Source organism: Pristis pectinata, chromosome 18, assembly GCF_009764475.1.
Source record: "Pristis pectinata isolate sPriPec2 chromosome 18, sPriPec2.1.pri, whole genome shotgun sequence".
Lineage (NCBI taxonomy): Eukaryota > Metazoa > Chordata > Chondrichthyes > Rhinopristiformes > Pristidae > Pristis > Pristis pectinata.
The window spans coordinates 4,480,503-4,506,491 of NC_067422.1; the positions used below are offsets into that span (position 1 = coordinate 4,480,503).

Genomic DNA, 25,989 nt, shown 5'->3' on the forward strand with positions numbered 1-25,989 from the left:
ATTTTTGGATACTAAGGGAAATTAAGGGATAAGGGGTTAATGCACAAATGTGGTGGTGGTGGTGGCATCTGTTAGTCTCGCGAGACCATGGATCTGCGCATGGAAAGTCTTGCTTCAGTCGTTAGTGGTAGAGCAGCATCTGTTGTGACTGTAGAGGCCTACACGGGACTGACAGTCTCGGCTGCAGTGACTGCACTTGAAGGCGCTGTCCTCCTGTGTTGCTTTGGTGCTGTTTTACCAGCGAGTGCGCTTTTCTTCAGCAGCTAGCCTCGGCTTCTCTTCTCCTCGTTTCAGACCTCTGTGTAGTTCCAGCCTCCAGCGAGAGCGATTGCTTGCAATTTCTTCCCACCTCTTGACATTCATGTTCAGTGACTTCATATCTCTCTTGCAGACATCTTCGAAGTGAAGATGGGGCCATCCTTGTGTTCTCTTGCCGGAGGCCAACTCCCCGTACAGCAGGTCTTTCGGGATCCTCCCGTCTAGCATGCGATGTACGTGGCCCAGCCAGCGGAGACGGCATTGTTGAAGCAGGGTATCTGAGTGTGGGTCAGGACCTCGTTGTTGGTGACTCTGTCAGTCCACTTGATGTCCAGGATGCGTCTCAGGCTACGAAGGTGGAAGGCATTAAGGCGCCGCTTCTGTCTGGAGTAGAAGCTACAGGTCTCTCTGCCGTAAAGCAGCGTGCTGAGGACGCAGGCCCTGTAGACTGCAACCTTGGTGCATGTTGTCAGCTTACTGTTCTCCCAGACTCGCATGTTAAGGCTGCTTGTCCGAACTGTCTGTTGATCTCGGAGTCTAGGGAGAGACTATCCGTGATGGTGGAGCCAAGATATGTGAACTCGTGGACTACCTCCAGCTTGTAGTTGTTGATGGTAATGGCAGGGGGGTGCTCAACACCTTGATCCAAAACGTTCTTCTTCTTCAGGCTGATGGCCAACCTAAAATCCCGGCAGGCTCTTGAGAAGCTGTCCATGAGGCTTTGCAGTTGCTCTTCAGAGTGTGTTGCCAGTGCCGCGTTGTCTGCAAACAACATGTCCCTGATGAGTACTTCGCGAACCTTGGTTTTCGCCCTTAGCTGGGACAGACTGAAGAGACTCCCGTCCGATCTGGTGTGGAGGTAGACACCATCTGTTGATGTTCCAAAGGCATGCTTCAGCGTGACTGCGATGCAGGGTGGGGGCAAGTACACAGCCCTGCTTCACACCGCTGCGGATGTTGAAGGCCTCCGAAGAAGAGCCATCAAACTGAACGACGCCGTTCATATCTGTGTGGAATGACTGAACTATCCTGAGGAGCCTCGAGGGACAACCAATCCTGGTGAGGATTCTGAACAGGCCGTCTCTGCTCACAAGGTCGAAGGTCTTCGTGAGGTCAATGAAAGCAACGTAGATCAGTTGTCTTTGCTCTCTGCATTTCTCTTGTAGCTGTCGAAGGGAGAAGATCATGTCGATTGTAGAGTGTTCTGACCTGAAGCCACACTGAGATTCGGGATATACCCTTTCAGCGATTTTCTGCAGTCTGTTCAGGACCACATGGACGAAAACTTTCCCAATGATGCTCAGCAAAGAGATCCCCCTGTCGTTGTTACAGTCACTTCTGTCCCCTTTATTCTTATATAGGGTGACAATGCTGCAGTCTCTCATGTCCTGTGGCAGTATGCTCTCTTTCCAGCACTGGCAGAGTAGCTCGTGCAGGTGGTTTGTTAGGACACCCTTTGCGCACTTGATGGCCTCTGGTGGAATGCCGTCCAATCCAGGTGCCTTCCCAGTGGGCAGGCTGTTGATGGCTTTACTCAGCTCTTCGGCAGTCGGCAGTGCATCCAGTTCCTCCATGATAGGCAGGCATTCCACGGCATCTAGCACGCTGTCCGAGATGCTGTTTTCCCTGGAGTAGAGTTCAGAGTAATGCTCCACCCATCTCTCCATCTGCTTGCCTTTGTCTTTGATGGTCTCGCCTGTTTTGGTTTTCAGTGGTACTGACTTGCTCTGGGTTGGACCATTGGCTTTCTTGATCCCCTCATACATTCCAAGGATGTTGCCTGTGTCAAATGATGACTGGATGCTTTCGCAGAGTTGTAGCCAGTAGTCATTTGCACAACATCTGGCTGTTTTCTGAGCCCTGCTTCTTGCTGTCCTTAGCGCTTACATTGTTGCCTGGGTGGGGTGGCGTTTGTGCTCTAGTAGTGCAACACGCTTTGCCTCGATGACAGTGGTGAGCTTACTTGAGCTCACTTCGAACCAGTCCTGTGTTTTGCCCCGTTTCTTCCCAAAGGCCTTGAGTGCAGTGCTGTGGATAGTATCCCTGAGAGATTCCCATCTCTGCCGAGCATCCCCTTCTGGTGGGTCCGCAAGGAGAGCGTCCTCCAGTGATTTGATGAACTCCGCCGCTTTGTCTGGGCGTTGGGTCTTACTAGCGTCGATGTGCTGCTTGCCTGGAGGCTTGGCATGGTGCATCTTCTTTGGCTGAAGTCTGATCTTGCAGCAAACCAGAGAGTGGTCCGTGCGCGAGTCATGAGCATGTTTCTCAGGTGGCGGTGTTTTGTGATTATCAGGTCTAGCTGATGCCAATGTTTCGAGCGGGCATGTCTCCAAGACACTTTATGCTGAGTTTTGGTCTGGAAGTAGGTGTTAGTGACACACAATTCGTGGAGCATGCAAAGCTCGAGCAGTCGTTGCCCTTTATTGTTCACGTTGCCAAACCCATACCGCCCCAGGCAGCTAGGCCAGGAGTCGTGGTCGGTGCCCACTCTGGCATTGAAGTTACCAAGTAGCAGCAACTGTTCCTAACTTGGGATTTCCTGTATTGTCATTGAGAGCTGATCGTAGAACTCATCCTTTGCGTCTTGTGTAGAGTAGAGGATTGGGGCATAGACGCTGACGAGGTTGACAGGCCCATCGGATGTGTGGAGTCGTAGTGAGAAAATCTGCTCTGTCCCTTTCTCGCTAGGCTCCACCATCTTCAGCAGCGAGTTCTTCACTGCAAAGCCGACACCATGCTCTCTGGTCTCATCTGAGCCCTTGCCCTGCCAGAAGAAGGTATAGTCTCTCTCACGTAGGGTTCCCAATCCTGCGAGACATGTCTCTTGGAGCATTGTGATGTCCACTTGGAGTCTCAGCAGTTCGTTGTTAATCACTGCTGTCTTGCATGAGTCGCTGATCTCCCGAAGGTCATCTGATATACCAGTGGTCATGGTCTGTACATTCCAGCCTCCTAGTCTGAGTGCTGGCTTCTTTTTTTGTCGTCTTGTTGTGCCTGCTGCAGTGTTTGCAGTCCGCAGTTCGGGATACTTGTATCCCTAAGCCCCACACCCCCAGTGGAGCAGGTGGACTGTGGTGGGACAGTACCTAATTGGCTGGGGGCTGCCCAGCTTAAGGCGGGCAGTAGCTGTCCAGTGAGACGTGATGGTCTCTCCCTCTGTTGAAAGCAACCCCTGGCGCCTTGCTCTACGCCAATCGAGCGCAGGCTTATAACCGGTAATCTGCTGCTTTCCGTGTTGTGCCGTTGCGGTGAGGCAACGCTGAAGTGCCCTCTCCAGGGTGCAGGCCTGGGCAAGGTTGTATGGAAGACCGGCAGTTGCCCATGCAGTAGGTCTCCCCTCTCCATGCCACCAACGTTGTCCAAGGGAAAGGCAAAAAGGCAATACAGCTTGGCACCAGTGTCATCGCAGGTGTTGCCAGAACGAGGTTGAAGACAACGTTGAACTGCTTTACGGACTCCAGCTCCAGATTTGTCCTCAGGGTTTACTCCCGTAGCCTTTCCCATGAGTGGGTATGACCGCAAGGCAGCAGAGGTTTGAAATCAGAGTTTTCCCTCTCTTAGATGGAATTCCTTCCCAAGCTGACGAGTTCCATCTACCCAACATCCATCCGCCGGAGTGAGACCGCACCAGCTGTCCCCCTGTAATGGACGCCGGCCGCTGCACCTAGTCCAATCGATGAATCACTTTTTATATATAAAAAGATGCTAAAAAAAAGATACTGTGTAAAAATGTGTAAAGAAAAAAAAATGTGGTACTGTGGTAAATGATCAGCCATGAAAGGCAGAGCAGGCACAAGGAACCAAATTGCTTACTCCTATTTCTTTTGTTCTTATGGAACTGCAGTTCACTTTGTACTTGGCACACACTGTGGCTACAGTACACTGGTTCTGGAGTGGTTGAATGTTTAGAGTGGTGGAGTGACAACCCAGTCCTTTGCTCTATCCTGCATGGTGTAGAGATTTTTGAGTGCTGTGGTTATTATGCAGTGAAAGCAGATTCTTGAATGTGAGAGGAAAGTGTCTGTTCACAATAGAAACTAGCAAGATTAATCCAAGGGAATGTCTAAGATGGAACTGAAATTTGAAAACAGGATCTCATTTGGTTATGATCCCCACAATGGAATAAATTGCCTTTATACTCTAGTAATCTCATGCAGGAAGAAAAGCCATATGTCAAGGTGCTCGAGGACCATAAGTATATTGGAAGGATAAAGCAAAATCTTAAAAAGATTTCTGTTTCCCTTTCCTTCACCAGGTTTAAACAAGCTAATCATAATCAAGCACCCGCCATAATGATGAAAAACATAGATTAGTGAAAACAGTGCATTGATCCAAGGAACACAGATCCATCATTACATGTCAAAGAAACCAAGATTTGGAGTTCAATTTACATAGATTTTAATAGTTGTAATGATTTCACATGTCAACCAAACTATAATTTATGCTGCAGTGTCATTCCCAAGGAATGTATTTAAATGTGGATTTTGGTGACAAACAAGTCGCAAATAAAAATACCAAACACTGATATTTACCACTGTTTCAGTATATGACAGCTGAAGTGATCTCTGATAGGAAAATCATCCATAATCTGTCCAAAAAAAGATTAGTTGCTGCACCCACAATCTTACGAGTATTATGTAACCAATTGTGATATAAGTGAACTTTGAATCACTGGTGGAATCATATATCCCTTGTAAATGATACTTGGCTGATGGCAGTGGTTGCAGAGCACCTGCTTTAACATTGTTTTATCTCTGATGGAAGTGATTTGGCTCTAACCTGGTAGGTTAAATATGAGGGTTCTGCAAAGAAATGAAGAAGGTAATTGAGTTCATAACAATTAGATTACATTTTTATTTCTTCAGCAACATCCCGAGAAGACGCACTTCTCCACCTGTCACTCCATAGCTGTCTTGCCAGATCTGTCTCTGCCAACTAGTTCATTGCAAATTCTATGTCTGCATGCATTCTTTTGTCCTTTTTGAAATTATCCATATAAACGTGTTCAACTCTTAATATACCAGCCCACCTCCCTATTCCATGGCATTAAAATGGGAGCTTGTGCAAGGCATGCAGGCATAAATTATCTCCTGCTTTGGTTAAAGCTACACATAGCTATAACACTGTGTGAATGATCCCACAGAATATTAATGAACATAAGGCACTTGAAATTCTGAAGAGCTTGCTCCACCACCAGGAGAGCAGAACTTGTAGGAGCCTGAAGTTGAAGACTGTGGAACCTTTTCCAAATGTTGGAGACAGGTGTGTGTAATAAAATTCGTAGCCCAAAATTTCATTTAATCCTGGGTGAGCAGAGACAGGTTACACCTCAAGATGTATGAGGTGAATTCCACCGGATTTCCTTATACTCTTTTTCTTCTGCCACTCTCCAAAGGGGAGCCCCAAGTTCTCTGGGCTTGTTATCTTGGAAAGTTGTGGATTCTGGCAGTGGTTCTGGCATTAATAAGACATTGGTGTAATGTCATAACTGAGACTCACTGAGAATCCTTCTATGAGTTCAGAAGGCTATGCTAACCTTTTGGCCCATCTATGCTAATCCAATTTGCCAGTATTAGGCCTGTATCCTTCTCTGCCTTGCCTATTCAAATGCCTGTCTCTTAAACATAATGATTGTATCTGATTCTACCCCCTCCTCTAGCAGTGAGCTCCAGATATCAATCACCCTCTGTGTGAAAGAAACTTTCAACAATTATATCACAAGCAACAAGTGTCCCAGCACCGATCCCTGCAGTACACCACTGGTCACAGACATCCAATCAGAAAATCAGCGTCCACCACTACCCTCTGCCAACTATCACCAAGCTAATTTTGGATCCAATTAGCCAGCTTGCTTTGGATCCCATGTGCCTTAACCTTCTGAACCAGCCTACCATGCGGAACCTTGTCAAATGCCTTACTAAAGTCCATATTGATAAAAGATCTACCTGCCTTTATCAATCTTCTTCGTTACCTTGTCAAAAAAATCGAATTAGTGAGATAGCATTTCCCTTGCGCAGAGCCATTGCTGACTATCCCTTGATCAGTCCCAGCCTTTCCAAATGTACATAGATTCTCTCCCTTCGAATTTTCTCCAATAATTTCTCTACCGTTGATGTATTGCTCACTGGCCTGTAGTTATCTGGTTTATCCCTGTTGCCCTTTTTGGATAAAGAAACAACATTTGCTATCCTCCAATTTTCTGATATCTCATCTGTGGCTAATGAAGAAGCAAAAATCTCTGTCAGGACCCCAGCTGTCTCCTTCTTTGTTTCTCATAGCATCCTGAGATAGATCTCATCCGACCCTAGGAATTTATCAATGCTTATGCATTCCAGAACATCTAACACCACCCCCTTCTAAAGACTAAAATGCTCCAGACTATCTACTTGCATCTCCCTGAACTCAGGATCTTCAACATCCTTCTGCTTGGTGAATGCAGATGAGAAGTATTCATCAAGGACCTCATCCACATAAAGCTTACCATTTTGGTCCAAAGTGGACCCACTCTTTCCCTGGCTACCCCCTTGCTCCTTATTTACTTAAAGAATGTCTTGGGACTCTCCTTGATCTTACTTGCCAATATTTCATGGCCCTTCTATGCTCTCCTAATTTCTTTCTTAAGTTCTCTCCTACAGCTATATTCCTCAACAGACTCCCTCGATTCCAGTTACCTATACCTGTTGTATGTTTCTTTTTATCTCCCTGATCAAAACTTCAAAGTCACTTGTCATCAAATATTCTCTAATCATACCATCTTTACCTTTTATTCTTACTGGAACATGGTACAAACTCTTAAAAGAATCTCACTTGTCAAACGTAATTTTACCCACAAGCATCTGCTCCCAATATTATTTTCCCAGATCCTCTCTCATGCTATTGAAATCAGTCTTCCCCCAATTTAGGACCTTAACTTGAGGACCAATATTATCCCTTTCCACAACTCCTGAAACTTACAAAATTATGGTTACTGTTCTCAGAGTGTTCCACAACCTGCCCAGTTTCATTTCCTGTGCCTCCTTTGGTTTCTACAGGCTTCTATACTCAACAATTGAGCAACTACAGCCCTCTGAGATTGACAATTCAAAGACTGACAACCATTTGAATGAAGAAATCTAAGTTTTAAACCCCATTCTGAAACTGTGCCCCCAATTCGAGATCCTCAGCCTCTCATCATCTACCCAGTCAATCCCTCTAAGAATCCTGTTTCCTTCACCTCTCATTTCCAGTGAGTATCCAATCAGACCTTCCTCAACGACCTTTCCTCTCATGAGGAGAGGAGTAAAATAACCCAGAAGTAATGTAATTGTTAACAGCAAATGTAGCTGTATAAAACTTTGGTTAGGCCACATTTGGAGGATAGTGTGCAGTTCTGGTCACAGCATTACAGGAAGGATGTGGAGGCTTTGGAGAGGGTGCAGAATAGGTTCACCAAGATATTGCCGGGATTAGAGAACAATAGCTACAACAAGAGTTTGAGAAAACTCCAGATTGTTTTCTCTGGATTGTCACAGGCTCATTGGAGACCTGATGAAAATTTATAAAATAATGAGAGACATTGATAGGGTAGACAGTCAACCAAAACGTGAGATCCACGTTGTGAGCAGTGCCCGGGCACAAGAATCAGTCGTGATGTCGGACAGAGGGGTCGTCTCTGTCCACCTCATGAACTGGCCCACGATGGTAAGGAAGTACCGGGCTCCTCTTGAAACTGGCAGAGGACCAACGAGGTCGACATGGAGTTTGATGAGAGGGGAATAGTTTAAAGGAGATTTAAGAGGCAATATTTTCTTTTTACACAGAGAGTGGTAGATGCTTGGAAGGTGCTGCCAGGGCTGGTGGTGGAAGCAGATCTCATAACAATGTTTAAGAGGCATGTAGACAGGCATGTGAACAGGCAGGGAATGAATGGATATAGACCGCGCAGACAGATGGGATTAGTTTAAATTGGCATCTTGGTCAGCAGGGATATTGTGGGCCAGTTCCTGTGCTGTACTGTTCTATGTTCTATGTCCTATCATCTTAATTTGAAGTACCTAGGCACATCTCTTTGGTTTGGCAAATCAAGGCACATTACCAGGTACAGCAGACCTACCCTGACTTGCTGAAACGCATTAGAGAGTCCAAAGAAGCCATGAATTGATAAATTAAAATAATAGTACATAGAACAGTACAGGAACAGGCCTTTGGCCCACAATATCTGTGCCGACCACGATGCTATAACCCCATCAGAAGAGACTTTAAACTAGTCTCTTCTTGGCAGGGGGAGGGGAACCAGAGTGTAAGGTCAGATGATGGGGTAGTTGGTGTAAGGGTAGATGCAATGTACAGAGAGACTGTGAGGAAGCATAGGCAATGGATAGGGTGTAAATGCAATCAGTTGGATGGACTAAAATGTGTTTACTTTAATGTGAGAAGTATTAAAAATAAGGGTGATGACCTTAGAGCATGGAGAAGTACATGGAATTATGATGTTGTGGCCATTACAGAGACTTGGCTGTCACAAGGGCAGGATTGACTGCTTGATGTTCCATGGTTTAGATGTTTCAAAGGGATAGGGAGGGAGGTAAAAGAAGGTGGGGGAGTGGCTTTGTTAATCAGGGAAAGTAACTCACAGTTGCAGAAAGGGAGGACATCATGGAGGGATCGTCCACTGAGTCAGTGTGGGTGGAAATCAGAAACAGGAAGGGAGCAATCACTCTATTGGGAGTATTCTATAGGCCCACCGATAGCCACCGGGGCACTGAGGAGCAGATAAATAGGCAGATTTTGGAAAGGTATAAAAATAACAGGGTTATTTTCATGGGTGACTTCAACTTCCCTAATATTGATTGGCACCTCCTTAGTGCAAAAGATTTAGATGGGGCAGATTTTGTTCGGTGTGTCTAGGAAGGATTCCTGACACAGTATGTGGACAGACTGACGAGAGGAAAGGCCATACTGGATCTAGTACTAGGCAACGAACCTGGTCAGGTGACAGACCTCTTGGTGGGCGAGCATTTCGGAGATAGTGACCACAACTCCCTGACCTTTAGCATAGCCATGGACAAGGATAGGAGCAGACGATATGGGTAAGTTTTTAATTGGGGGACGGCTAATTATGATGGTATTAGGCAGGAACTTGGGGGCATAAATTGGGAACAGATGTTCTCAGGAAAAGGCACAGCAGAAATGTGGAGGTTGTTTAGGGAACACTTGCATGGAGCTCTGGATAGGTTTGTCCCACTGAGGCAGGGAAAGGATGGTGGGTGAAGGAACCATAGTTGACAGAGAGGTGGAACGTTTAGTCAGGAGGAAGAAGGAAGCATACTTAAGGTTTAGGAAGCAAACATCAGGCAGGGCTCTTGAGAGTTATAAGGTAGCCAGAAAGGAGCTTAAGAAAGGACAGAGGAGTTAGAAGGGGACATGAGAAGGCCTTGGTGAGTAGGATTAAGGAAAACCCCAAGGCATTCCACACATACATGAAGAACAGGAGGTTGACTAGAGTGAGAGTAAGACCACTCAGGGATAAAGGAGGAAACGTGCATGGAGGTGGAGGAGGAGGTAGGGGAGGTCCTTAATGAATACTTTGTTTCAGTGCTCACCAAGGGAGAGGGAATTTAACAAATGTGAGGTCAACGTAGAACAGGCTAATGTGCTGGAGCATGTCAAGGTTAAGAAAGAGGCAGTGTTGGAACTTCTGAAAAACATTAGGTTAGATAAGTCCCCGTGACCGGATGGGATATACCCCAGGTTATTGTGGGAAGTGAGGGAAGAGATTGCTGGGGCATTGATGATGATCTTTGCATCCTCCTTGGCTACAGGAGTGGCACCAGAGGATAATCCTGGGAATTATTGACCAGTGAGTCTTGCATCAGTGGTGGGCAAACTATTGGAGACGATTCTTAGGACAGGATTTATGAGCATTTGGAGAAGCATATTCTTATTAGGGATAGTCAATATGGCTTTGTGAGGGGTGGGTCATGCCTCACAAGCCTAATTGAGTTTTTTGAGGAGGTAACAAAACAAATTAATGAAAGTAGAGCAGTGGATGTGGTGTATATGGATTTTAGTAAAGCTTTTTGATAAGGTTCCCCATGGTAGGCTCATCCAGAAAGTCATGAGGCACGGGATGCATGGAGACTTGGCTGTGTGGGTTTGGGATTGGCTTGCCCACTGAAGGCAGAGGGTGGTAGGAGATGGAAAGTATTCCGACTGGATGTCGGTGACTAGTGCGGTTCTGCAGGGACCTGTTCTGGGACCCCTGCTCTTTATGATTCTTATAACTGACTTGGATGAGGAAGTGGAGGGATGGGTTAGTAAGTTTGCAGATGACATGAAGGTTGGAAGTGTTGTGGATAGTGTAGAAGGTTGTCAAAGGTTACAACGGGATATAGCCAGGATGCAGAGTTGGCCGGAGAAGTGGCGGATGGAGTTCAATCCAGAAAAGTGTGAAGTGGTACACTTTGGAAGATCGGACTTGAAGGCAGAGTACAATGTTAATGGCAGGATTCTTAGTTGTGTGGAGGAACAGAGGGATTCTTGGGGTCCAAGTCCATAGATCCCTCAAAGTTGCCTTGCAGGTTGATAGGGTGGTTAAGAAGGCCTATAATGTGCTGGCCTTCATTGGTCAGGGGATTGAGGTCAAGAGCCACAAGGTAATGTTGCTCTATAAAACTCTGGTTAGACCACACTTGGAGTACTGGTCACCTCATTGTTGGAAGGATGTGAAAGCTTCAGAGTGGGTGCAGAGGAAATTTACCAGGATTAGAGAACATGTCTTTTGAGGAAAGATTGAGTGAGCTTGGGCTTTTCTGTTTGAATCAACGGAGGATGAGAGACAACTTGATAGAGGTGTATAAGATTATGAGAAACAAAGATAAAGTGGACAGCCAGTACCTTTTTCCCAGGGTGGCAATGGCCAATACCAGAGGACATCAGTTTAAGGTAAGTGGAGGAAAGTTTAGCGGAGATGTCAGAAGTATTTTTTTTACACAGAGAATGATGGGTGTCTGGAACATACTGCCAGGGGTGGTGGTGGTGGAGGCTGAAATAATAGGGACATTTAAGAGACTCTTAGATAGGGACATGATGTAAGAAAAATGGAGGGTTATGGGCCCTGTTGGAGGGAAGGGTTAGATTGATCGTGGAATAGCTTTGTATAGGTTGGCACAACATCGTGGGCCAAGGGGCCCGTACTGTGCTGTACTGTTCTATGTTCTATTTTCTGAGATAGATAGGACTACAGCATTCAAGAAGGTGGTTCACCACAATCTTTGCGGGGCCATCTAGAAATGGTCGGCAAAAGTTGGCCATGCCAACAATCCATGAGGAAAATAATGTCATTTACTGTGGAGAAACCAATGGGAGCAAATATAATGGTTATCCACTGAACCAGGGTGTAAATGGTGCAGTACTGGGGTGCAATCCTTGTGTTCCACAGACATCTGCACAGACTAGATCTGAGACCTTCATGCAAACATTTAAATCAATGAAATATAATTGAACTGTCATAAAATAAAGCATGAGAAATTTTCATACTTCTTTATACCTAAAATCACTCTCACCTTGATAGCATGAAGGAATTTGAAGTCTGCTGTCAATGCACTGAGTCAGGACTGGGTATCCACATTTTCTTTGTTTGTCGTAGCAGTAAAAAGCCACTCTTTCTCTGTGCAGTATTCTCTTATCTGGGAGATTTTCTGACCAGATTTTTTTCCCATTGTAGAATATACGACCCCTTATAGATATAGTGCAAGGAGCTAGAAAATAAAAGCACATCTTACTGACAAATTTTGTTTCAGATGTATTACTGATGAGTTCATTGTTAGCCATCTAATTCAATCATGATATCACAGGGAAAAGAAAAATTGGAACATAATATCTGACTCCTGCCCATCACATCAATCTAACTATCACCATGTTATCATTTTGATGGCCTGTATTTGTGTTCACTAGGAATTTGGGGTTATAATATCAAAATAACAAGAGCAATTTGCATTTATATGTCACATTTAACTTAGGAAGTGTCCGAAGGCACTTCACAGAACTGCCATCGAACAAAGTTTGACACTGGGCCAAGTAAGCATATGTTAGGACAAGATGAGCAAAAGGTTGGTCAAAAGGATTTATGAAGTCTCTTTTAAAGGAAGAGAGAGACTGGTTGGGGGAGAGAGAGAGAGATTTTGGTGGAAATTTGCAAATCATAGAGCCTTAGCAGCTATGGGCGAACACATAAAATTGGAATAGAGAACCACTGGCTAACCACAGTATGAACTGATGCAGTTCCTGATTTCTGCGTATGTAATGCTGCCCCACTCATTTGAATGGATGTTGTCTCCTTCACTAACAAGGTAAGTAGAGGTATTCTGTTTTTTACTTTATTTCAACTAATATTATTGTTCTTATTTAATTTACTTAATGTGGTTTTCAAATTACTTTTCAAAATTTTTTTAAAGTTATTTATGTTTTTCAATTATGCATATGACATTTGTTGTGTGTGTATATATATATTATATATATATATATATATATATGTACACACACACACACACACACACACACACACACACACACACACACACACACACACACACACTTATATATAGACATGTTATATGATATTTGCATTTAGAAACAGTGGGAAAGACCTTTGAAAGCACGAGTTGTCAGAAGGCCACCAGATGGTTCACAAGCAGGGCCTTGGTTTCCACCACTCATGGACCAGTGCTTTTTTTGTGGATGGGCCATGACAGCAACACCAAGGGATGTTAGGAGCCATGTGGCCATAGAAAGTAAGTACAATTATGAAGTTAATGTGAGGACAAACATGAGGCAGCTCCCCCAGTGTTAAGGTAGACAAAGGGAAGCTATTCATATTAATGGATGGTTCAAAGACCAGGAGACACAGACTTGAAACTTACGACAGAATATACAAGGGCAATACATAGAGAAACTTCATTACACAGAGTGCCATTATGTTCATTGCTCTAAGGGGAACTAGACACAAAATCAATCGGTGTCTTCAGAAGGGAACTAGATAGGTATTTGGGAGAGAATAGTTGGCAGGACTTTGTGGAAAAAACAGAGGATGCTACTGATGAGATTGTTCTACTCATAGCTGTACTCAGTGAGCACAGAGGTGATGGGTGAATGGAGTGTGACACAGGTTAGGTTGTGGAGCTCAGAATTTTGTATGAGTGGAGAGAGGAAGATGGGAGACTAGTTCAGAAAATTTTGGAATGGTCAAGTGCAGATAGAACACAGACGTAGAACAGTACAGCACAAGAACAGTCCCTTTGATCCACGATGTCTGTGCCGAACATGATGCTGAATTAAATTAAATCTCTTCCACCTGTACATGATCCATATCCCTCCATTCCCTGCATATTCATGTGTCTATCTAACAGCCTCTTAAATTCTGTTATCATATCTGCTTCCACCACTACCTCTGACAGCCCATTCCAGGCACCTACGCATCTCCTTTATACTTTCCCCCTCTCACCTTAAATGCATGGATGAGGATTTCAGTAGTAGATAGACTGAGGCTGTCTGTTGGTGAAAATTTTACAGAGGCATGAGTTGTTGGTGTTGGGGCATCACAGATACTTTTCAATTCATAATTTGGAATTTAAAAATACATAGTAATGATTAGCACAAAACTACTGGATTGTGGAAAAAATCTATTTACTTCACTGATGTTTTTTAGTGGAGGAAATCTACCATCCTTAATCAGTCTGGCCTCCATACGACTCCAAGCCCACCAATGTGGTTGACTCTTAAATGCCCTCTGAACTGGCCTCGCAAGCCAAGCATTTTAAGGGTATTAGGGATGGGCAATGAATGCTGGAGTTGCCGTTGATGCCCAGATCCCAAAAAATGAATTAAAAAAATTTGGCAGGTTATCACTCGGTCATATCAAGATTGTGAACAATCTGATGAGCCTCTGAAAACTTCCAAGAGATGGAATCAGTGTTTAGGAAGTGGGATTTGTAATGGAATCAGAATCAATGATGTTGTTCTTCCTAATACTTAATATGAAGAAATTTCTGCTCTTCCAACTGTTAGTTCCATGAAGGATGTTACAAGCTCGAGATCTCAAAACAACATTTTATAATGCAGACATTGGGGTGGTTGTAAATTTGTCAGTAGCATCATTCATACTGGAAGCGATTTGGAAAAAATAAACTATACAGAAATATAGACCTTGGCAACCCTATCTAGCCAGGATCAAAAATGCTATATTGTTTATTACTTCAGATTGGCAACTACAGTAATGAGTGTTGCATTTGGTTGAATTGTGTGTACACTTTAAGACATCTGGATTTGGATTGGGCCTTACCATGCTTGTCCCTTTAAGGCCAGGATAACTTGCTTTGTACTTATGTATGTGTCCTCTGTTCTTGAACAGAGTTTGTTGCTTCTTCCTCAAACAGATCAATGGTATATTTGAGATTTTTATATTTACTGTAACGGTTGGATTGGGTGTTGAAAAAATGATGTCCTCAGGTTCTGATTGCATTCTGATTGGCCATGGTTAGATTAAGTTTGGATCAGGTTTTAATTTTATATCTGAGAAGACATTTACATCATTGTAATTGCAGGACAGAAGGTATATTAGTTTAAATACATTTTTTCTTACAGTCAAAAATGCTCTGTTGTCACCTCAACATCCTGAGACATAATGAATTTTATATGTGTATTATAGACAATTAACTTGATTCTAGCTTTCTGTTCCACCATCATTTTAAGCTTCTCTCACCTTGACAGCTGGGTATCTCAGTCCATCGCGCTGTCTTCTGGCATGTTACTTCCCTTGGACCATCCAGGACATAATTTGGAATGCAGCCATACTCAACAGACTCTCCAAAATTATATTTGTTTTTAAAGGCAAATACCATAAATCCATTCACTATTTTTGGTGGAGGTGGGCATTTCACTTCTATGGTACAAAAAATAGCTTGTAACATGACTTGAATTTGTTAGACTTTATGATATTACTAGTGTTTGTCATTATACAAAAGCTCTGGCCGTATTTCCTTTTTGGTATCTGACACAATTGTTGGTCATACCCTGTGCACCGGTTTATGCGGTATAGCAGTCTGCCAGAGATGCCTGGGTCATATAACAGGTAGGAAATTTATAAACGTATACTGGCGTTAAACCAATGCCATTGTACCTTTTGCATTGCTGTGTGATGCCACACCATTTCTTAATCTCTCCTATTGAACTAGTTATCAACAGTTGCTAGACTGTGTATATAAATAAATTAGCTGGAAGTGAATAGCCAACAACCTACTGGTGCAGGAGAAGGCCATTCAGCTGCCTAAAGCCTGCCCCACCTTTCAGCAAGCTCGTGACTGATCTTTTATCTTAAAACCATTTTCCTGCTATATCCATATTCTTTGATTCCCCTAATATCCAGAAATCAATCGATCCCTGTTTTGAGTGTATTCAATGACTGAGCCTCCACAGCAGTGGGAAAGATTTCCCAAGATTCGCCACCCTCTAAGTGAGGAAACTTCTCCTCGTTTCAGTCCTAAATGGCCTACCACTAATTTTGAGACTCCTGGTTCTAGGCTCCTTAGGGAAAACATCCTATTCACATCTGCCCCGTTGAGCTCTCTAAGAGTTTGGTACATCTCATTCTTATCAACTCTAGAGAATGGTTTACTCAATTTCACCTTGTATGGTGGACCTGCTATTTCAGGAAGCATTCCATTGAATCTTTGTAATGCTTCCTTTATCGAATGTATACCTTTTTTTAGGTAAGGACACCAAAGCCCCATATTAACTGGAGCAATAAATCCTTACTCGTCTACTCAAAGCATCTTGCAATAAAAGCCAACATATCACTTGCTTTCCTAATTACCTGCTGCACCAGTGTGTTAGCCTTTAGTGATTATGTACAAGGACACTCAGGTCCTTTAAACATCAACATTATACAATTTTCCACCATTTAAAAAATGTGAAATTCTTTTATTTTTTTTTTGGACCATTCTTTTATCTTCTCAACAGTTGGCATTGGTTTGTACCATGGCTTTAGGATTGGTCCTCATTAATCTTATTGAGACCCTCACACATTGGATGTCCCTCTGTTAAAGTACATATTTCACATTATAGTCCATAAACTGAGTGGGCCTTGTCAATAGATGTTGCCTGTTACTAACCAAGATGTGCTCATTGTGGTTCAATTTGAAATATTGCTGAAGTACGTTATAACACCATCTGTGAGGCCTTTTCCTTGGATCAAACCATTGGCATATCCTAATTCTGGAATAAATTGTCCACTATATATGAAATATAGATTAAATATTAAACCCCATTTGCCTGTCAGAGAATGGTGAATTGATTCTTCTTAAAACTTGAAAAATATTAATCAATCTTGATCCCTTCCTTAGATACTTTTGCTAAAGGTTCTCTCACACAGACCCTTCGAAAACCCTCATGTAAGGAGAGGGCTGAGTTTCTGTTAATGAAAATGGGCATCATTATTGATACAATAGAGACAATTTGATAAAACAGAAAGGCAACCTGCTGGGATTGGATTTTGACTCCTTTTCCCTTATCACATAATGTTACCTGGAGATGTTAAATTACTATTACGACAATACATGATTGTGTGTCAAGATACACTCCCTCCCCCTTAAAGCTGTGTTGTGAATATACAGCAGTGCTAATTTTTTAATATAAAAATACTAATTCAACTTGGACCCTGTTGATTGTTAAATGTTGCCAGTTTTCTTGCTCCAGTTTGTAATCAATTTGTTAAATTTGATATCTTGGAATAAAATGTGGGGGGAAAGAACTCTAACTGTTAATATTCCCAGTCTCCCCCCTCCCTCACCTGCCTATCAACCCCCTCACCTGGATCCACGTATCACCCGCCAGCTCTCGCTCCACCCTTTCCCCCCACCTCTTTATACTGGCTATGCCCCCTTCCCTTCTTTCTAGCCCTGATAAGGGGTCTCAACCCAAAACATCGACTATCCATTTCCCTCCATGGATGTCGCCTAACCTGCTGAGTTCCTCCAGCTCCTTGTATGTTGCTCTTAACTGTTAAGAAGTAGTCAGAATATCAGCAATAAAACAATCCCATAATATAAATCTCTAGTCATTTGTATTACATTCCAGATGAGTTACATTCTGGATTTTTTTAATAATCCATGTTTTAGAGCAACGTGGAGAGTCATAGAGTCATGCAGCACGGAAGCAGGCCCTTTTGCCCAACTGGTCCATGAAGACCAAGATGCCCATAAAAGCTAGTCCCATTTGCCTGCGTTTGGCCCACATCCTGTTAAGCATTTCCTATCTATGCACCTGTCCAAGTGTCTTTGAGGATGGAGAACTCTGCCATAATATTTAGTCGTCAGACATACTTGCCTTTACATTGAGGTGCATTTGACCATTTTCCATTGGCTTGGCAGAAGCCCGTTTCATTTCCAATCAAAGCCAGGCCTTGCATGCATTCATACGTAATCACGTCACCAAAGACAGAAATGTTATTGGGCCGGTGTGTTGGATGAAATTTGACTTTCCCATTTATTGGTACAGTTGGGGGTGAACATTGCACGGCTGTGGAAGAAACAAAAGAGAGTTAAGCATCATTTGCATTGAGAGTACAAAGAGTGAACACTGCCTGCCAAAACTGGTCCAAGGCTACACTCATTAGTCTGAATTATTAGATTAATTTTCCTTGCCGGGTATCTTGGAAGTCTGCCCGGCTACTAGTTTCATATAACATCCTACAATTCTGACATTATCACTTTACAGCCAGTCTAAATATTCTTTTCCTTTATTGCCTGCTTCACGGAATATCATTTGCTGGTTTAAAGGTTGGACACTTGAACTTCTCCCATTATTTTGCTAATGTTGTCCCTGATTTGGATGCTAATTAGGATGGTGGAGGTGGGATGAGAGCTGACGTGATTTGGGAGTTAACTTTCTCTCAGTCTTTGCCTAGTCAAACTTGTATTGCTCCTGTGCCCATCACCTTTATTCCTCTCTTGAATCTTGCTAAAATATGGTTTTGTGTGTGCTCCAAGAAATTTGCAATTGTGGTTTTTACCACAATTGATAATAATTTATCCAACCAGCTCTTCTTGAAGACAGAATGTTGGCTGGTTCTTACATCTGCATTCACGTATACCATGTACCATATAGCAGGAAACAATGAAGGTGCAACACCTCATTGTTTGCCCCAAATTTTCCACTCAGCTAGATGTCACCAACAAATTAAGATAAGATATCTTTATTAGTCACATGTACATTGAAACACAGTGAAATGCATCTTTTGCATACCGTGTTCTGGGGGCAACCCGCAAGTGTCGCCAAGCTTCTGGCGCCAACATAGCATGACTACAACTTCCTAACCCATACATCTTGGGAATGTGGGAGGAAGCCGGAGCACCCGGAGGAAACCCATGCAGACACAGTGAGAACATACAAACTCCTTGCAGACAGTGGCCGGAACTGAACCCGGGTTGCTGGCGCTGTAATAGCGTTACATTACACTACTGTGCCCGCCCATGTTCTGATCTGTACACAGGTGGATTTGATGTACTTCAGGTATTAGCTCCACTCCCTCACATTGTTGATCTTTTTATTTGTTCCTAGGATGTTCTCCCAATTATATCTTAAGTTGTGTTATGATATATCTTTTAAAATGAATTGCAAAAGACAGGTTATTTTTACAAAAAAATCTTATATTTGCTCGTTATGGTGCTGGGGAGGGGTGGTGACAGCAGCATCTTTGTGAAAAGTGTATTTGATACATTGAGCTGGATTTTAAGACTCATAAAAAGTGGATTGGTTGTGGTCGGATTATTGGTTGTGGTCAGATCAACTCTAATTCCAGCCCACTAATTCTGGTTTTAATAATGATAGTATAGAGCAGTGAACTAATCAGCTCCCAGGGGACAGGTTAGCATTTTAAATGTTTTCATGCGAACTGCCTCACATTTAAGTTGTTTTCAAGTTTAACTTTAGGCTGCTGGGTTTCCGATCCATAGGAAACAAAACTGGATATTTTCCGCAGGAAGATAAATCTTCTCACAGCATGTTGGTAGGCTGGGATGAGCAGGAATTATTCTCTATCCATCCCGCCCATCCTGCAAATGTACCTTTCCCCCGATAAAATAAATTCCCCTATCCAATCGAACAAAGATTCTAAGCAGAGATGGGACACACACCCGAGGTCAGTGCACCCTCAGATTGGACACCTATCTTATGGTTGGAATTGGGACCGTACATTGCCCCAGGAGTGAAATGCTCCCATCCCCTCACTGCTAACCAATCAAACAATCTGTACAAGAATCAATAACCACAATTGCCATCCTCAATCCACCACGACCATTCCTACCTCCCCCTAACCCAAGCCCATCTGGAGTTGTGGACCTAGTCCTGCTGATTAGTTCCATCTGGGAGACAAGCCTGCAAATGCTGTGGAGTGAAACTCCCAAGCCTGCAGGCAACCTGGATTCTCGGCCTTCCGTCCAAAACGTCACCACGCACAACCCTGGACCCAACTTCACCCCCTACCATATGATCTATCCTCACTCTTGTTAAAATCCAAGTCACTGTTTGCAAATAAATTCCAAATATATCCCAGAAACTAATGGTCCAGTAATGGTCCATTGCCTTCATCCACAGAAAAAGACCTATATTCAACTCTTCTGTAAATTATTGTTCTCTATTGCTCTCTATTGCTCATGAGTTGTAGACAAGATGTACTTTTTCTCTGCCTTTAGTAAAATGATTAAACTCACTTTTTAACATGAATACTAAATGCTTACGTTCACAGAATTGTTGCTGATCACTCCAAGTCCCATCAGCCTGGCAGGTGCTGTTCATTTTTCCTCTAAGAATGAACCTGAGCAAGTAAAATTAGGATTACCAACTGTTAAACAGGGCAGAGGAAACAATAGGTATTCTGTAATTCACCATGAAGTTTCTGCAAATTGACATGAGTGTGTCAGAATATTAATTGTGGCGTACTGGGATACACTCACTTCTGAGTCAAATGATTTGTAGTTCAAGTCACATTCCAGAGACTTTAAAACAAAATTCTGAGCCAATTCTGCAATGCAGTTGTGAGGGAATATTACAGTTTCAGAGATGATGTGTTTTCGATGAGGTATCAAACCCAGATCCAGTACTCTAAAAGATCTTATTGTATTATTCAGGATGTGAGCAACAGAGTACTCTGTGGTGTTCTAGGTAATGTTTATCCTCCACCAACATCACTAAAAGCACAATAATCTGGTCATTATCACTTTGTTACTTATGGGATCATAGTATTTACAAATTATCATAAATCCTCCATTATAGCTGTGACTCCACTTCAAAAAAATATTTCTTTAGCTTTGAAGTGCTTTGATTGTGAAAGAACTTTATAAATATAAGTTATTTTTTTAATTAAACATGTCACATAGTAACATCTGTGTGTTGTAATTCACTTACATTGAATAAATGTAGCCTAATTTAAAAATACTCTAAAAATCAGAGTAAAATAATAAATCAGTGATAATAAATCTGATTCTGATACTCAGGTGTGACAATAACATTTAGTGCTTTCAATCCAAGGATGAATTTCTCACAGGTGGTACTAAATGTGTAAAGAAGCCCAGCCATTCCTATGATGGGGCGATAGAAACAGGATGAACAATTGTATCATCAAGCCCATGTTTGCATGCTTCCTAGTAAGAAGGTAGGGAGAAACACAGGAGCTATACTCCCTGTCAATCAGAGTTTGTATGTGACCCAGCAAAATTTTTTTAAAAACTAGAAAATAATTTCAAGAAAAGAGACAGGCACACATAAGGGACACAAAGAGCTATAAAGCAGGGTTAATACCTCATTAGTTTTGTTCTGATATATTTGTCTTGTCGATATACACATTTATGTAGCTCCAAATGGAACTTCACAAATTCTTTTCTTTTTTCTTTTTCAATCTTTTTATTAGTTTTCAAATCAATACAGATTAATATTTCAATGTTTATTAATGTAATACAAAGAGATCAGGAGAACAATCATGACATCGATAATCATAAAGAACAATAAAGCATAAAAAAATCTGTAGATCCAATGACCTATTAGTGAATGAATATAATATAAAAGAAAAAGATTTATTATAAAATATACAATAAAGAAAAAAATCCCCAAAACAATAAGAAAAATTATAAACAATATATCAAACCAAACTAAGCTAAAGAAAAAAAATTCAAAAACAGAAAAAAAAACTGGACTAAAATTTCTCAATAGAAACAGAGCAATATTATGTCATAACTCCATTCCTCTAAGTCAAAAGGTTATTATAAGGGGATCTATATCACGTGAAAATATTGAATAAATGGACTCCAAACTTCCTCAAATTTAAGCAAAGGATCAACAGTACCACTCCTAATTTTTTCCAAGTTTAAACATTATATAGTTTGAGAGAACCATTGAAAAGTAGTAGGGGGTATTGGATCCTTCCATTTAAGCAAAATGGATCGTTTGGCCATTAATGTAACAAAGGCAATCATACGGTTAGCGGAGGCAGATAGATGGCCAGATTCTATCCTTGGTAAACCAAAAATTGCAGTGATAGGATGAAGTTGTAAATCAATCTTCAATACATTTGAAATAATGTTAAAAATATCTTTCCAATATTTTTCCAAAAGAGGATAGGACCAAAACATATGTGTTAAAGAAGCCACATTCGATTTACATCTGTCACATATAGGATTTATATGTTGATAAAAATGAGCTAGCTTATCTTTCGACATATGGGTCCTGTGAACTACCTTAAACTGTATCAAAGAATGTCTGGCACACATTGAAGATGTATTAACTAAATGAAGAATTTTCTTCCAAGTCTCTGTAGGTATAGATGTCTGGAGTTCACTTTCCCATTCATTCTTAATTTTGTCCAGTGGTTCTGAACGAATTTTCATAATTAAATCATAAATTATTGCTATCAAGTCCTTCTGACAAGGATTAAAACCAAAAAATTTTTCCGTAATTTCAGTTTTTTAAGGTGTGGGAAAAGAGGGTGTAGTAGCTTTTAAAAAATTTCTAATTTTCAAATATCAAAAAAAGTGTGATCTAGGCAAATTGTATTTGTTAGACAATTGTTCAAAAGATGAAAAACAGTTATCAATGAATAAATCACGAAAACATACTATTCCCTTCCTTTTCCATATGGAAAAAGCTGAGTCAACTCTGGATGGATGAAAGAAAAAATTAGATTGATTGGGACTTGATAGATTAAATATATTCAATCCAAAAAATTTACAAAATTGAAACCATATTCATATTGTATGTTTAACAATTGGGTTGATCATATGTTTACTTAATTTGGTAAGTGCAAAAGGGAGTGGAGCTCCTAAAATAGAAACTAATGAAAATTCAAGTACTGATTGGGACTCAAGGTGTACCCATTTGGGGCGTTGAATTACATCTGAACCTTGTATCCAAAAATTTAAATATCTAATATTGATTGCTCAATAATATAATCTAAAGTTAGGCAAGGCCATAGCACCATCCTTTTTTAGTTTTTGTAAATATTTCTTACTTAGCCTTGGGTTTTTATTCTGCCAAATATATGAAAGAATTTTAGAATCAATAGTGTCAAAAAAAGGATTTCGGAACAAAAGTTGGAATCGCTTGAAATAAATATAAAAATTTTGGTAAAATATTCATCTTAACTGCATTAATTCAGCCTACCAATGATAGAGACAGTGGGGACCATTTCGTAAATAATTGTTTAACATGGTCAATTAAAGGCAGTAGATTAGCTTTAAATAAGTCCTTATGTCTCTTAGTAATTTTAACACCTAAATACATAAAATAGTCAGTTACCAATCTAAAAGGTAATTGGCTATAAATTGGGATTTGCATATTTAATGGAAAAAGTTCATTCTTGTTAAAATTTAATCTATAGACAGTAAAAACACTAAACTGATCTAATAGTGATAGTACTGCGGGGATAGATTCCTCCAGATTAGAAATATAAAGTAACAGGTCATCTGCGTAAAGAGGTATCTTATGAATCTTCTGTCCACAAGTAATACCACATATATTTGAAGAATCCCGAATGCAATAGCCAAAGGTTCTAAAGCAATATCAAATAATAAAGGGCTTAGGAACTTCACAAATTCTTATGACTAGACTTGTTTGTCTTTCCATAAACCTTCCAAAACCCTGCTGCCCCAATCAGAGTCACGTTCCATGTTGCTGAACCATGCTGTTTCTTGGTTAATCAACTCTTCTAAAATTATTTTCCTTGCTTTCAAATCCCTACTTGGCTTTGTCTCTCCCAACCTCTGTAATCTCCTCTAACCCGACTACTTCTCAGAAACATCTGTTCCTCTATTTCTGATCACTTGACAATCCTGAAATGTAATTGCTCCACCATTAAGAGCAACCAAGGCAAACAGCAGGTTTTTGAATTCTCTCCCTGAACATGTCCGTCTCATTACTCATTCTTCCTTTAAAACCTGTTCCTTTGATCAATCTTATGAATGTGAGACCAAATATCTCCTCATATGACACAGGGTAAAATTATGTTGATAACCCCCTGTGAATGCATTGGGGTGTTTTGCTACATTAAAGGCACTTTAAAATTGCAAGTTTTTGCTGTTATTCAGTGAAAATTTGCTTTTCAACATACAGTCACTGGCCCACAAGCAAGTCTACATTATAAACTGAGATGGCCTCAAACTAAACTTAAATTGAGCCAAGTACATCCTGTCATGAATCACCCTAGCCCAAGTTTCATTCCCCATCATATTTTGCACATTACATTTGTATTGCATCATCAGCTTGCACAGCTCATTGTAATGTCTTTTTGAGAAAAAGGATCAAAAGGCTGCAACTTGCAATCTTCATAAATAACTTACAATAAAAATCCTCTTCACAATAGAGGGCAAATGGTATATGAATAGAGTGTGTTTGAACTTCCAGAAGGTATCCAATAAGGTGCCATGTAAAAGGCTAGTGAATAAGATAAGAGCTCCTGGTGTTGGAGGAAGTGTGCTAACACAGATTAAAGACCGGTTTTGGAATTAAAGACAGATTAAAGACGGAGTGTTGGAATAAGTCGGTCTTTTCCGACTGGAAAGGCATAGCCAGTGGAATGTCCTAAGGATCAGACCTTGGTCCTTTTATTGCTATCTATTTTAATGATTTGGAGGATGTGGCAAGGTTTAAAGTATCCCATTGGCTGATGCAACAAAAATGAGTGGGAGGGTATGCTATGATGAGGATATTTGGGCTATGAAATAAGCAGTCAAGTTTTAACGCTGTTAAAGGGCAGCAAACCACGGTATCAATTGTTAACATCAAAAATGTCCCAATTTTGTAATTTTTATTATGACCCTATTTTCAGCATTATTGTTGTATGAATCACCCATTTAGGCCATCAAATGTTTCCCTATGAAATAAATCCCAGTATTACTCCCACCTAAATCACAAGGTTCTACTGATCAGTAGAATGCATTCAAAATAACATGAACATTAAATAACATTAGATACTGATATGATGTAGGTTGGAACAGGGTCTTGTGGGTAATCTCATTAGTAAGAAATTCTTCAGAGAGATTTATTTTGCCTCGTTAGTCCTTTCAATGTTTTCCTCTATATTGCACAAAACCAATTTGATTTCTAAAATGTGTGGGCTGTAGGAAATACTTGATGTATTTCTAAAAACATGGATTTGCTAATTATATTGTCAGTATAAACATTGCACATAGAAAACAGATAATTGGGGAATATCTGTGCTTACATAAAAAATAAACTAACTGCTGCAGATCTGGGGATCAACTGTCCTGTCAGTGGAACCCAGGAAGGTTCATTCCCCATGCCCTAATGTCAAGAAGGAGGGTGACAGCCCTATAAGGCAAGACATGGAAATGGGCTGCAGTATGACTTTGCAGTCTTCTTGCCTCATTTGTGTAAATCATGGCTCAATAGATAGCACCCTAGCATCTGAATTGGGAACTTAGACAAGAAAACTGAGAAGAAAAGTTGAGGTTTACACTTCAGGACAGTACTGAGAGAATGTTGCACTGATGAAGGTATTGAAGATGAACTTTAAAGATCCTGTGATCACTTATCTCCAGTTTCCTGGTCAATTTTTATCAACAGTAAATATTTTTAAAACATATTATGTGATCCTAGTCACTTTGCTGTATTTGGGACCTTGCTGGGTGCAACAGTGACTACATGTTAAATGTACATCATTAGCTGTCCTGAGCTTCAGTGCTTGGGTCTGGATATGAAGACAGTGGTCTAGGCTTACAAAAATGTGAGTGGCCTTGATGTTTCTCCTGTGCCTGGAGATGCTTCATATGTTTGAGCCATTAACTTTGGAGCTGGTTCCTGAACAGCAACCATAAGGTTCTAAAGCTAGCAACCAGCTAATAATTTGACAAGAGGTGGACTTAGACCCAGCATACAACTGAAATGTGCTAATGAACTGAGAGCCAACCACATTTGTACAGTCAATGGGCTTTCATACTTTGGATTACACTCTGTTTCATCCAGTGCCAGGACAATGGATTTGGGGTAGAGTTGAGGTGTTGGGAAAGAGAAATATGAAAATTGATCTTGTAACTGTGCGAACCAGATACTTAACAGTACAGGTCATTCATATCTAATATGCTCCATTCTAATAGGATTGGTGAGTTTTGGGCACTGGGACTCCATATGTTGTTCAACAATAGCATCACTGCAAAATGCTTTTGCTATCACTGTTGCTCGTTCTAAATATGA

General features: G+C 41.3%; 1 protein-coding gene across 1 annotated transcript in view; it reads right to left on the reverse strand.

Moving 5' to 3' along the window:
* Positions 1–4,639: 4,639 nt before the first annotated feature.
* Positions 4,640–25,989, reverse strand: part of LOC127579975 (beta-2-glycoprotein 1-like) — a 41,091-nt gene continuing 19,741 nt past the window's right edge. Inside the window, exons 4-8 of the mRNA XM_052033084.1 lie at positions 20,028–20,104; positions 17,617–17,808; positions 14,996–15,175; positions 11,802–11,996; positions 4,640–5,060 (exon numbers count right to left, since the gene is read on the reverse strand). Of these exons, the coding sequence (XP_051889044.1) occupies positions 4,996–5,060; positions 11,802–11,996; positions 14,996–15,175; positions 17,617–17,808; positions 20,028–20,104 (709 nt within the window). The 3' untranslated portion in view covers positions 4,640–4,995. The remainder of the gene's footprint in view (positions 5,061–11,801; positions 11,997–14,995; positions 15,176–17,616; positions 17,809–20,027; positions 20,105–25,989) is intronic.